At 38.2% G+C, this 14,248-nt stretch overlaps 1 protein-coding gene across 2 annotated transcripts in view; it reads left to right on the forward strand.

Moving 5' to 3' along the window:
* Positions 1-1,143: 1,143 nt before the first annotated feature.
* The window catches only part of Ammecr1 (Alport syndrome, mental retardation, midface hypoplasia and elliptocytosis chromosomal region gene 1), a 130,398-nt gene continuing 117,293 nt past the window's right edge, over positions 1,144-14,248 (forward strand). The window contains exons 1-2 of one of the 2 annotated variants that reach the window (XM_023699897.1): positions 1,284-1,454; positions 1,614-1,785. In XM_023699897.1, coding sequence (XP_023555665.1) covers positions 1,307-1,454; positions 1,614-1,785 — 320 coding nt within the window. In that variant the 5' untranslated portion in view covers positions 1,284-1,306. Of the gene's footprint in view, positions 1,786-14,248 lie in introns of both variants that reach the window. The other variant, XM_004640035.2, reaches the window with a different exon arrangement.

The following is a 14,248-nucleotide window of genomic DNA, read 5'->3' on the forward strand; positions in this document are numbered from 1 at the left end:
TGTTTTTCCATTTTCCTTCTGAGTAAAATGAACAGCTCCCAGCTATTTGCAGGATCCCACACATTTAGATCAAAGGTGTCAAAATCAATCTTCTGCTGTTTACAAATAGTCAGATACTTGACTTTGTTGAGATATTTCGGCATGATGTAAATGACACAATGCAAATAACATGCTTTCTATGGGGTTCATTTCCATGAATTTTAACATTTGATTATTGTCACTTTTAAAAGCAGCATCTTAAGCCCCCAGAATGGGACTGACTTACTCATATGCCTCTTCATTCATTCAAGTGGGTTTTTCTTTATTCAGAAATTTGAAAAGAACTATCTAATTATATACCTGAACAAAATCTTGCAATTTGTGACTTGGTACACTACCTGCCCTCTCTTTCAAATTGCTTTCCCAAACCAAGAGCCAAAACCCCAAATGAGAAAAGCCTATTGCTGCAAGTCTTAAATCACAATCATCATCTCTGAACGTGTGTGGTTGGGGTTAGGATTTTGTTTTTGGCTTTTAAACATTTTCATGGGAGTAGGAGGAGAATTTGGGACAGCCACTATAAAAACCTAGATAAAACTTGGTTTTAATATTGTTGATTAGGAGAGTACTGCATTTTTGTCATACTCAGAAAAACCCTGGTGTCTGCTTGGGCTGGTACTGAAGACACCTCAGCTTGGCCATTGCTTGGTCTTGGTAATCCTTTATAGGGACAGTCTCAGGTGTGGATCACAGAGGAGCACCTTCTTGTTCACACTCCCAACAGTTCACAGACCAGCATATTTGAGGCCGGGTGGCTCAAGTTCCATCTAAGTGGGCTCAAGTGTCTGTCACTAACACTACGTGCAGCTGAGGCCATTCAAGCTGTGCTCTGGGACTTGGGTGCTTTACTTCTGACTTTTTTCCTCTCTTTTCCCTCAACACTAGTTTCCCATTTCCTCCTTCCTCTGCAGGCGTGCCTACCTCCTCATCTTACTCCCACTTTCCACTGTCTTGATCTCTTTCATTCACCTTTTCTTTTTGGCTTTCTGTCTTCCATACTCTGGGGCCTCAGGGTTTGGCTTCTGAGGAGGCGTGCGGAGGGAAGGACTGGCGCTAGGCGCTGAGCCTTGAAATCTCCTGGCGCGCGCCGCTGCGGGAGCGCGCGCGAGCAGCCGCGTGGCCAGGCAACCCAGCCAGGGAGCGGCGCGCGCGCGTCCCGCGAGCCCCTAGCGCGCCCCCGGCGGCCGGGGCCGCAGCGTGCTCGCCCCCGCCACCAGCTCGCTTTACTTATGGGTCGGAAGCGCTGCGTGGGGGAGACTGTTCCAAGATGGCGGCGGGTTGCTGTGGGGTGAAGAAACAGAAACTGTCCAGTTCGCCCCCCTCTGGTTCGGGTGGCGGTGGTGGCGCCTCCTCCTCCTCCCACTGCAGCGGAGAGAGCCAGTGTCGAGCTGGGGAGCTGGGACTAGGAGGCGCCGGTACTAGGCTCAACGGGCTGGGAGGTCTGACCGGAGGAGGCAGCAGCGGTGGCTGTACCCTCTCTGGCCCCCAGGGCTGCGGTGGCGGCGGCGGCGGCGGGGGCATCTCGCTCGCGCCACCTTTGAGCTGTGGAGTGGGGACCCTACTTTCTACCCCAGCCGCCGCCACCGCTCCCTCGCCGTCCTCTTCGTCCGCCGCCTCGTCCTCATCACCGGGCTCCCGGAAGATGGTGGTGTCAGCGGAGATGTGCTGCTTTTGCTTCGATGTGCTGTACTGTCACCTGTACGGATACCAGCAGCCCCGTACCCCCCGGTTCACCAACGAGCCCTAGTGAGTACTGTGCCCTCCGCCGCCCTCTCCCTTGCGCTCGGGATGGGGCTCAGAGTTGAGGCAAAGTGCGAGTCCGCCTCCCCGCCGCCGCCTGCCCCTACCCCTCTCCCTGAAGGGTCTCCGCAGCCACTCAGCCTCAGTGAGGGCGCCCCTCACTTTCTGTCCCGCGAGGCAGGCACCCCGCACAAGAGATGGCTCCCTGGCTTCCAGAAGTGTTCGCTTTCTCTTTGCAGTAACTTCGAGGAGTTTTGACCTCTTCCTTTTCTCCTTACCACCCCACTCAACCCCATGCTGCCCCGCTTTTGGAGATCTGGATCATTTAAGGCTCTGACCTCTCCTCACTTCGGTTTCCATTACCCCATGTGAAAGCCTCGCCAGTATTCCCGCTCTGTACCTGTACGTACAGAGCTACTATCTCATTGCATTGAAAAATAGCAACTATTTAACTTCTGTTCTGCTAGTGATGGAACTTGGCTCCGGAGCTTGAGAAGATTACCCATCTTTTTCTCCGGGATTTCCTTGTGCCCCGGGGATTGGGAAGATTTTTAAAACATAGTTTCTCTTACTACCTATTTTTTATCTGAAATACCCATTAAAATGTGTTTCTGGTGAAGCGAGTGCACCGCCGGTTTCTTCACATTTAAAGAGCGAGATCCCCCTCCCCCTTATTTCTACTGTCTGGGTAACAGCTCATTCAGTGAGAGCTGTCCCCACAGAGCCACTGTCAGTTTGTACATTAAGTGTGCGTTTGCTTTTGTGTTGATTTCACTTCCAAGAAATCTGTGTTACACTCAGTGATTTGAGAGATTAGCTATCCAACAATAAATGTGTAGGAATTTTACGGTTTTCTTTGCATTTTGTACTTTACATTATTTTATCCTTCAAATGTGTAGCAGAAATTATTTAAAATACTCTTCTTACAGCCAAAAGCCAGATTAATTCTGATTCCTGCCTGTTTGGATGTGTGGGAGATGGGGCATATGGTTTTTTATAAAATGTGTAAGCTGAGTGTAAACTGACTTTTTGAGTTAAATGCTAGACAGAATGTAAAGACCAAAACAGGGCAAAATGGGGAAAAGGATGGTTGTTTTTATTATGAATACTTAGCATGAAGAAAAAAATAGAGAAAAAATTAAGTGGAACTCAGTGAAAATCATCAAGTTTTCTACTTATGACAGGTATCCCTGGTTTCTTAGAAATGCTTGAATTGATGTTTTGTTTAAAATTCTTTCATTTCATTTTGTGAAATTGGGGATTGAACTATTGGATAAGTATTAACAATTTCTGCATAGATTAAAATATTAAATTAATATGTAAAGTGGAAAATACAATAAAGTGTCCTGGAAATTGTGTATTTGTATTGTTTGTTTTCTTTGACTTTGGTACTGTAAATGTTTTGTTTTTTTTATTTTGTATGACCCTTTTGTGGTCTATGCATTTTTTTCTAGGCTTGGTTCATCTTTGGGCATTGGTTCATGAAAAATATTTGAAAAGGCATCTAGGCAGACACTTGTTAAAGAAATTGACTATCTTCCTAAATTTCATAGTGTTAATTCTAAGAGCTTAAATCCTAAGTCCACACTTTGGCCAATTTCTCTTTTGACTAAGAAGTAAAATTCATTTTGAAAAGACTGCCATGTAAAAACATTCTCTGAAATATTTATTAGCTTGAGTCACTTATTTGTGACTTTTCTGTCTTCTTCTGTGTGTCTGTGATGTATTAAAGCTATGTCTGGATGATACTTAAGTTGGCTCTGCAAAGTCATGGGACTGTAAACATTCACTCTTGTTCACTTCTTGAGCTGTTACATGAGTTTGTCAGAGGCTGTCCTACAATTCATGCTCCATGGCTTCAAAGTACATGAGAACACACTTTCCAGAGGTGCTATTTTCACACATTTTAAAGTGAGTTTGGATTAACTGAGTGACTATGACAAGAATTTTAAGAGGAAAGGGAGCTTGACCAGTTCATACAGAAAACTGCCTCTGAAAATATTTTCACAGCGGCCACTTTGCACACATACTCAGGTATTTGTTTCTCTTCTTCAGCCATTGGATTTCTTTTTCAAGGAATTAAGCAGATGAATAAGACACATTGTTGACTACTGTATGTTGAAATGGTGGTGGAAGAATAATAACTATTATCTTCTGGTAGACCTTCAGTGTGTCATGTATTTTCGGGAATAACAAATTTAGAGTGGACACTGAACATGACCAAGCAGAGAATGAAAGTTCACTTAAGTGAAAAGACTGTCTTATTTCTCTCTCTCTCTCTCTCTCTCTCTCTCTCTCTCTCTCTCTCTCTCTCTCTCTGTGTGTTTGTGTGTGTACACATGTGATACTGGGCATTGGACCCAGGGCCTCCAGACTGAACTACATCTCCAGCCCTTTTAAAATGCTTTATTTTGAGACAGGTTTTGCTAAATCACTATGTTGTCCATGCTGGGTCTGAGCGTGTCATCCTTTTTTCCCAGACAACTGGGATTACAGGCATCAGTCACCATACCTGACTTATTTTTCTTATGCTCATTTTTGCAGTGTACCATGTAATATTCAGGAAAATTTCTTGATTATGGCAGTGAGATAACTGCAGTTATTTAACAATATCTTAGTAACATTACACATTTTCTCTAATGTTTTCATTAGTATTATGTGCTTATTAGTTTGGCATTTTGTTAGGTATCTTAAACCATCAGTAGATAGCCAGAGCAGTGGTACAATTCTATAATCTTACCACTCTGGAAAGCTGAGTCAGGAGGATCACAAGTCCGAACCCAGCCTGAGGAATATAAAGACTTAGCAGACCCTGTCTCAAAAAAAATAATGATAATAATTTAGAAGATCTGGGGTATGTAGTTCAGTGCCAAGGCCTTGGATTCAGTCCCTAGCAACACACACACACACACACACACACACACACACACACATTGATACACATACTGGGCTTTTTCTCTAGGAGTTAATTAATGTTGCATCATGAGCAGTATGTTTGAGATCCTGTCTTTCCATCAGAAAATGTTTTTGACAGTGTCAGATTCTCATATATAAAAGCATACCATTTTCATTCCTTTCCAGGACCTTTCTGCTAGAATATCTAACTAGTGAAATCTGCCTTTTATCAGTTTAGAGTTTACAGATCCATCATTTTACCCTTCTACTCTGAAAAGTTGTTAGAAATTTCAAGTCATCTATGTGATTTCAGTATTGGAGGACATGTCAACATATGAACAGGCCGTATAAGATTCTTCATTGTTATTGTTGCTGTTTGAGTACCTACTCCATTGGGTTGTCCACAGAAATAAAGTTCAAGACATGGGAACTGTACGGCGCTGTGGAATTTTATTATTGAAAAATCAGAGCTCTTGGATTTATATGGGTGGGACCACTGATAGCCATTTTATAAGAACCTGTTTGTAACTATATAAGGAACTGATATGCTAGGTGGTGAGCCAGATTTCAAAGCAGTCGTTTCCGACCTTGGGTTGCATATTAGAGTCACTGGAAAGTTATTAAAAATAGATATGCTTGGGTTCTGAGCCCAGAGATTCTGATTTAATTGATCTTGTAGGGACCTGAGAATCAGGATTATTAAAAGCTCTTTAATGTGTAGTTGGGATGGAGAACCAGTGATTATCTTCTAGGTGTTTCTCTGGAGATTCAAGTTAATTTTGTCTGTGGTGATGCCATGGAGTCCGTACTTTATAAGCAGCATGGGTAATTTTGGTAAACAACTGATTTGGGAAATGCTTACAGTGTGGTCTATAGAAGACATCACCTGGGAACTGTTTAGAAATGTAGGCTCTCAGGCCTTAGACCTGCTGAGTTAGAATATACATTTTTAACAAGTTCCCCAGGTGATTTTTATGCACTTTAAAGTTTTAGGAGGCCTGGTTTTTAAGTCTTAGTGTACCTAGTAATCATCTATAGTGTCTGTTAAAACACAAATTGCTGGGCCTCTTTCCCAGAGTTTCTGATTCAGTTGGTCTGGGGTGGGGCCACGAATTTGCATTCTAACAAGCTCCTTGGTGATGCTACTGTTCCAGGGCCACTGTTGGGAAACAATGGGTAGAGAGAAGTGAAGATCTGAGTAAGTGCTTGAGGGACTGTCTGGGAATTTCAGATTTGCCTGTCAGCTTCCAGTATAAAACTTCCAGCTTCTGCATCTGTTTTTTACAATGCTCATTATAATGTACTACCTGGGACATAGAGTGATTCCAACAGTACAAGAATCCAAGATTCTGGGCATGGTTTAAGTTCGTGATTGGGAGTAGAGGATGGAGGATAGGGTGACTCTTGGAAAACTGGTAGGATTTTAAGTCTTTTTTACAGAAATTGTTTTATATGAGAGGTACATTTCAAGAGTCAAACCCATCACAAATGGGATCTTTAAGTGAATTATATTGATTTTAGTAAAGCTCTCTTATTTTCATAAGGAATACTTTTATGATTAGGTCACTAAATATGTTGTGATAAGATTTTAAAAGCTTTTATTTATACTTGTGCTTACCTGATTTCATTTTAAGAAATTCCCTTATTAGTCAAGAAATACAAAAGGATGCCATTTACGGCACTGGGATTGTTCAGTTTTGTATCTTTAATGCTGTGCTGCATGTCTGTTCCATGAACTTTCTCTGTATGTGTATGCCTATATATATATATGTATGCATTATTTGAGTGTATTGTTGGGGAACACTATAAAAGAACTCTACCACTGAGCTACATCCTTAGCCCATGTTTATTTTTGAGACAGGGTCTAGCTAAGTTGCCAAGGCTGGACTCAAAATTGCTATCCTCTTTTCTCGGTCTCCTGAGGAGGTAGGATTACAGGTGTGTGCCTCCATACCCAATTTGAACTTTTAATTTTAATCATTTTAGCATTTTTGAAATTCATCTCTTTTTGGTGTGGTGCTGGGGATTAAATCCAGGTCCTTGTGCATGCGAGGCAAGACCTCTACCACTAAATCACATCTCTAGAATACTAGAATTTTTGAAATTAATATAATGCTACATTTTTATAGGCCAGAGCAGGTAGAAGATGCTTTACTACTAAATATCAGTAAGTGGTTTTCTATTACAGTAAAGAAAATATAAACTAAAATTTATTCCTGGACATGCAGATTTTAGAGATTCTGATCAGGTATTTGAATGGTGATTGAACTCCCATCTTGCTACAGGAAATTACTGCTGTTCAGTGTGCTTGAGAAGTGTTGGGTTGTGTTAGGAGAGTAGCTACTTTGTTTCACCAGAACAGTAGCAATTCCATCTTGCTATAAGTAAGATGATTTGATAATGCAGCTCAGGTTAAAGTGATATTAAATTGGCAGTTTAAATTCCCAGCTATTATGTTCCTGTATCTTTTTTTATGAAGAATGATGAGATTAACTACAAAACACATATGAGGCTATTGTAGATGAAATTACGAGGCTATGACAGATTTCCTTATACCCACTAATGTAGTGATACTAACTTTTGTCTTTCAGTGATACTAACTTTCGTCTTTCGCCATAATGTATAGTTTCTCTTTAAAAAGAAAAGGATTTAAAATTGTTGCCTTTTTGAAAGTATAATATGGTTTCTTTTAGCAATGTTCACTTACATTGGAATACAGTTTGATGCCCTAGCTTACTGATAGAAAAGAAGCCTATCCCCAGTTGTCATTTTTGCTGTAAAAACCATCAGTGACTGACATGGAAGGATATAGAAATATAAATTACAAAATTATATGTAGGGCAAAGTATATTTAGTTAAAAAGAAGAACTCAGTGCTTATTTTACCTTCTCCCCCATATGGCTAAAGCAAGTGATAATCTAGCCCATAATTTTTCTTGCTTATGAATTGTGTTTGTGCTGCATTCAGGTTCCAGTTAATAATGGGTGGCAACTAAGAAGGAATCTCTTTTGGGATCTCCCAGTCCAATAGGAAGAAAGACCACTCATGAAAAAGTAAAAAATACTGTTAATCCATGGAAGAGTTGTTTTTCTAAGTTTGTGTTTCTCAGAAACTGGTTAATGTTCACATTGTTATTTTAAAACTATATATTTTGGAAATTAAATTTGTGTTATAAACATAGAAACTACCCGAATGGACTGTATTTTTCAAGTCATAGTTATACTTCTTATTTATAGGTAATTTTACTTTTTGACAATGTATATGTGTGAAACACTAAAACTTGTATAATGAGATTAGTCAAAGTTCCCAAGTTTTTCAGATTACAATAGTAGTTATTCTGTTCTTTCTATGTCACACATACTTTCCTGTCTTAAAGCAGCATAATGACCAGGGCTTTTACATTTAAATTTTCTTAAATAGTCTCTTTTTCAAACTTGTGTAATAATGTCTCTTTTTGATACTGTGCTGAATCAATTAAGCTGAGTGAGGTCCAGCAGTAAAACCAAGCAGCTGCCAAGAATGGACCTTCAGTGTAAGCTGTCTTTCCACAATCAGTAATTGGGCGGCTGCTCTAAGGATGCTGGAGACAGTGTGGGAAGCCAGTGGTTGTGTAGGTGGAAAGAGTAGATTCCCAAAAGTAAACTTAGAATTGAGCTACTGTAGTTCGTGTTGCTAAGAGTACCCACAAGCTTCTGTAGTACTGTATAAAGAAAAAAACCAAAGGAAGAAATATGGTATAATAGTATAGTTGGTTGGGTGGAGCATATTTTATGTTTGGTAAAACTATAATTGGCATCTTTTGTATCAAGTGTGGGTGTATTTTCTACAGCTCTTAATATATCATACTTTCAAGCTTGCTCAACCTTAAAAATGTTAGTGCTGAATAGCCTAGTGGAAATTATACATCACTGGAAAAAAAACCCCTGTTTTTTAGAAATATATACATTATGCTGAATTCTATGGCTGGAAACAGTCAAAAGAGAAATTGTTATATCTGCATATGATCTTGTTCAAGCTATTACACAAATATGAAAGTTGCTTAAAATATTTATAACGTATATACATGATATTAGATTAAGAAGACACAGGTAACATGCATATGCATGGAAATGACATGAAATAGTGGTCAGGAAGAAAGGCGTTGGAAGGGGAAAACTAGAGTCAAGTTTTTAAATGGAAAAGATATAGAGATTACTCATGATGAGTTTGTATAACCAGTAGATGTTGAAGTCTTACTTAGTTGTTCTCAAACCGGTTGCCATCACCACCACACCCTTTGCTACAATACTTGGGGATTCCCAGCAGCTGTCTTCAATCAACAACTTGCGCTCTCAGCATTCTTCATACCAGAGCCCTTTGCTCTAGTCTCTGAGATCATAAAACTTCAAGGAAATTAAAAGTAATCCTCATGTTGGGAACCCCCTAAAAGACTGGATAAAAGATTTTGCATCTGATTATCATTCTATATATTAGGAAGAGAACAGTTCTTCCAGAAGAGTGTAGGATGAGTTGGAAGTAGAAGAGTCTTAAGATAGGGGAGACCAGCTAGGCTTAAAGTTGTGAGGGCAGTAGGAAAACTGGCATTGGAAAGTGGGAAGGCACCCTTGTGCAGAGTTTCTGATACAGGAATTTTGCAAAATTAAGAGTTGGAAGGAGTTATCAGCATATATGGGAACTCCTACTTTAGGGCCAGGTTTTGTGTAGGAGTAGAAAGATTGCAGCTCACCTGTTTTTTGGCTTCCATCATTGCCTCTTCTTTTCTTGGCTCTGTGCCTAGCTGATCTTGTGCTCAGGAAAAGTTTGTTAAACAGCTTTGTTGAAATGGGGATGAAATTTGATCACAAGTATTAAAAACCCTCTTCTCCCCCTCTTCACCCATTCCCTACTGCCTCCCCTTTTGGGAGAAAGGAGAAGACATGTTGGTTTATAGAATTTTGATCAGCTGTAAAGATAGTGGGAAGAGCTTTTTCATGAGGACCTGAATTTAGGGTACATGTGAGTAAAGAGGCATTGAAGTAAACAAAGACCCCATTCTACCAAATTCTCAGTTTTGAAGAAAGTAAACTCTGAAGAAAGGCTTTGAACATGACTCCATTTATAAACTGAGGGAACCAGGAGGCTAGTGGTACTGCTAAAAGAAAAAAATGGAAACAAATGCTTCAGCAGGTAAAATCAGATTTCTTAATATGTGTAGTTCCAAGTGTTGTAGATACTAAATTTTCTTCTTCTTCTTCTTCTTCTTCTTCTTCTTCTTCTTCTTCTTCTTCTTCTTCTTCTTCTTCTTCTTCTTCTTCTTCTTCTTCTTTCTTTTCTTTAATTAGCAGAATCACATAGCAGCAACAGAGCTATTGTGATGTTTTGGTTACTCTCTTGGGATCACATCAGTCACTTCCCTCTCTATTACGATTTTGAGCTGCTCAGATGGGCAGAGATTAGAGAGTTTTCAGCATTGTACTGCTAGTAAAAATAGCTGGCAGAATGTGGCATTTCCCTAAGGTAGCTTTGCATGTTCTCTCAGTCTTTGGGCTTATCAACTTGTACAGCAGTGATTCTTATATTTTCCTATGCATCTATTATAACACAGTGTTCAAAATATAGTCTCACATGGAGGACCATGCCAGGGACTTGTACCTTCTCAATGTTAGTTAAAGGAAAGTAAGTTTTAAAGGACTAGGAGTGCCGTATGGTACTATATTCTAGGTTCTTTATTGTCAAGCTTAGTAAAATAGATTCAAGATGGATCTGTTTTTCAGCTTTGGTCAACAATGAAGAATAGATGTTATCAATTGACAGGATTAGCGATATTCCTTTATGATCTTTACAGACTTCAGTGGATGGGCAAATTGACAAGTTCTACTTGAGTCCAGGCCTACTAATACTGTTTATTTTTCAATAAGGTCTGTGATAGTCTTGATGATTCTTGCCTTTCCCTTATCTGTTTCGTTTTACAGATAATCCACACTGTGACCTAAAGCTACATGCAATGCTGGGAGAACACAGTTGACTGTATTATGCAATATCCTGCCAGAAGATGCTGACCAGATCTCTAGTAATGGAAAGTAGTGAGACTAATAGTCTATGTAGTTTGCCTCGCCATTCCATCTATTTTAATGTGATCTGTAAGCATATGATACATAATTCTAGAAAAATCCATTGGGGCTTTGGATTGCTGCAAGGTGAAAACATTAGATTCTCTGCTTGGCTTCAAGGTGCTAGTGAATCTTTATGTCATTCTTAGAGAATGAAATCTGAAAAACTAGTTTTGGTACTATAAGCCTAGAAAATCCCACAGCTCTGTGTCTGTCTCACAGGAATGTTTATGTGCTAGTCACATTATTGCATTTCTTTTCTGCGGCATCATTATTGCTTCTAGTAGTCTAATACAGTCAATTATAGGTGGCTTGTGGTGCAAATTAAGTTACATAGCTGGTAAGACTTGGACTTACTTTATTACAGTGAGGCAAATATACAATGTGCTGATTTTAAGCAATGTGAGGTAAGTATTTAGATGATGGGTGCTTTTTTATGTGGTAAGTAGAAAACTGTGTTGGTAATGTAATTACTAAAGAACCATCTCATAGTCTTCTGACCTTTTTCTGTGTTAGAGTAGTATACTCAACACATTTCATGAATTAATCTATGATAAAAATAACAACAAACTTGGCATAGATTACAAAAAAAATTACCACTAGTTTTGTCAGGGACTTGATTTTGCTGGAATCGTTGTTGACATTAGTAGTAGGTGCAGGGCAGTCAGTAGTTAAAATTTTTTGTTTTGTTCAAGGATGCATCCACTATCACATTTTCCTACTTGTCAGTTCAAAAATCCCTCACAAGAACAAATAGGGTGATATGGTTTCTATTTTTGACACTAATGAGGTGATATATAGTTTGTAGTGTGTTTTTACTTCACAAACTCCTTCAACTATTGCTCTGTATGGCAGGTTGTTTTGCAGAATGTACTTTTCCACACTGAAAACATTAACAGTGTAGAGAAAGAGTCACATAGGACTAGAGGCAAGAATAGGGGGAAAAGAATTATGGAGGGAGAAAAATAAATGGTAGTCAACTGAAGTGAAACCTAGATTCAGGGCAGAAAAGAGAAATTGGCACTTAGTCTGGAGTGGAAGGCTCTGAGAGGTATGTTTTATATTATACGTGCTGGATGTCCTTCCTTTAGGACCAAGAGCTGTGTCACTTTTGTTTAAAAAATTATCAGAAACACACAGTTTAGTAACATAAAAGGACCTGATGTCAGAGCACACTGAAAACTGATCCTGTGGTTTCACCAGAATTGGGACTTCATGTAAGTTGGGGAACTATGAGACATGAAGCATTAGTATACTCTAAGCAGCCTAAATGTATCTTACCAGGCCCTGCTGTGGTCAGTCTAACTTGGAGATTACGTTCTCAGAATTAACTAGAGTGTCAGCCACTTTTGGTTAATTGGTTTATCTTTAATCATATCATATATATGCTGCCTTTAGGTTATCTTTCATATTACTTTTTGTGGTAAAAACAGATTTACTCTTTTAACAGATTTTAAAGTGTGCATTACAGTATGGTAATCTATAACACAATACTTAGCTTATATTTTAAAGACGTAATGATAAAGTAACAAATTTTTAATGGGAATTTTGAAAATCATTTAAAAGTTAATCATGCAAATATATATTAGAGATACAGAGAGCCTGATTATAAGAAGCCTAGTTTGAACTTTGAGATGTTTTTCCAAACTTACTGAAAATTATGAAAAACTAGGTTAAAAGAGTTAGAATCAGAAAGTACCATTTTTAAACTTCAGGCTAGTAACATTTCATTTATATATGGTCTTACATATATTATTTGCTTTATTAGTATACTTAATACTGTGCTTGAGAAATACTTAATTTTCTGGCTTTCCTTTTAGATTATTCTTCTCATCTTCTATTCTTCAGGGCTTCCTGAAGAATTTGCTGATAATAATATAAGGAAACATCTTTGACAGGTAGAAGCTTTGCCTTTGTTCTCTCACTTGTAAAGGTGAAAGGACTAAGATATTAAAGGAGAATATTATTTCTGACAGTGGCTGAGGAATATTCTGAAGAAATATGCTTTCTAGGAGAGAGAAAATTGGAAGATAAGTTGCACAATGGATATTATAAGCGAGGCATTAAGTCTCTCTTTCGCTCACTTCTTATAATAGATATACTTATTTCTAAGGAAAACCTCAAATCTAAATGTGGCAGTTATATCTGTGAGAGAATAGATGTGGCCAAGTCATGGATTTTTTTTTTCGAAGTCATGGATCTTGAAAATTGGGGAGCATGCCCTATTTACAAGTAATGCAAGGTTCTTTATCATTAGCACGGATGTAGATAGTTTTAAATATTAGTATTGAATTATAAAGCATCAGTTTGGATTTTTGGAGCAGTTCTTAAATTTGTGTATTTATTTTATTTATTTATTGTTTTGTGGAACCAGGGATTGAACTCAGGTCCTTGTGCTTGCCAAGGACATTGTATTTCTAAACAAAGAATTTCTATTAAATATTCCTTTTCTTACAAAGTTTTAAAATGTATGTTAGTTCAAGACTCAGGATTTTTTTTTTTGCCAGTTTTATATAAATACCCATTTTTTGTTCTAAGCTCATTCTGCTCTTCATATTATAATAGTTCTCATATTTCAATTCAAGTATTATAATTTTTGTGGGCAGAAGAGCATGCTGGGATCATTTTTGGGGGGTGAAAAACTTAAGCCATTCTTTCTGTTTTTAAAAAACTTATAGCCATATTGAGGAGACAAAATGTATGAAAGAAATAATGAGGTCATATATGATTCAATAGCTGAATGAGTATCAGAGATGTTGAGATCTCTAGGAGTTTGGGCAGAATAAAATGGGCTTGGATTGTATGTAAAGGTTTAGTGGACAGATTAGGATTCAGGCTGGGTAAAACGTTCATAGATGGAAAAAGCATTCTAGGCACAAAAACAGCACAAAGATACAGGTCAGAATGAGTATTATACAGTGCTCTATGGGTGTAACTCAAAAATGGGTTGAAGTGATATAGAACCTTACAAGAAAGAGTGTCTTTGAAACTAACTACAATTCAGGTATTGAGAATGAAGTACTGCCAGTTGACAATCTTGATTTGAAAATTGCCTCTTCCTTGGTAAAATATTCTTTTTGTATAATTATGCTTCAGAGGCTCCTTTAATGTCATGATACCAGACAGGAGAATTGCAAATAACATAAGTGGAAGTGTGGTGTGTACACAGTGTTTCATTCATCAGTACACCTTCAGCATAAATGAGATTAAATTTGTTATATTACACTTTGCCTTTGTCTTCTGTGTTGGTGTTTTCTTCTAAACTTCAGTGTCTCAAACTTGAAATTGGAAAAATTGACTAGTTACAAAGATTATGTAATTTTTAAAATACTCTAGGTACTATAGAATTAAATGTGTTAGATCATTATTTCTCCCTAAGCTAATGAAAAAATTTTTACTTGAATATTTGAAATTAATATAATGTAAGTTTTAGGAATTTTATGCAGATTTTATACTAATTATTGGATAATATAATTTATGAAATC

Source organism: Octodon degus, unplaced genomic scaffold (assembly GCF_000260255.1).
Source record: "Octodon degus isolate 3935 unplaced genomic scaffold, OctDeg1.0 scaffold00117, whole genome shotgun sequence".
Taxonomy (NCBI): Eukaryota; Metazoa; Chordata; class Mammalia; order Rodentia; family Octodontidae; genus Octodon; species Octodon degus.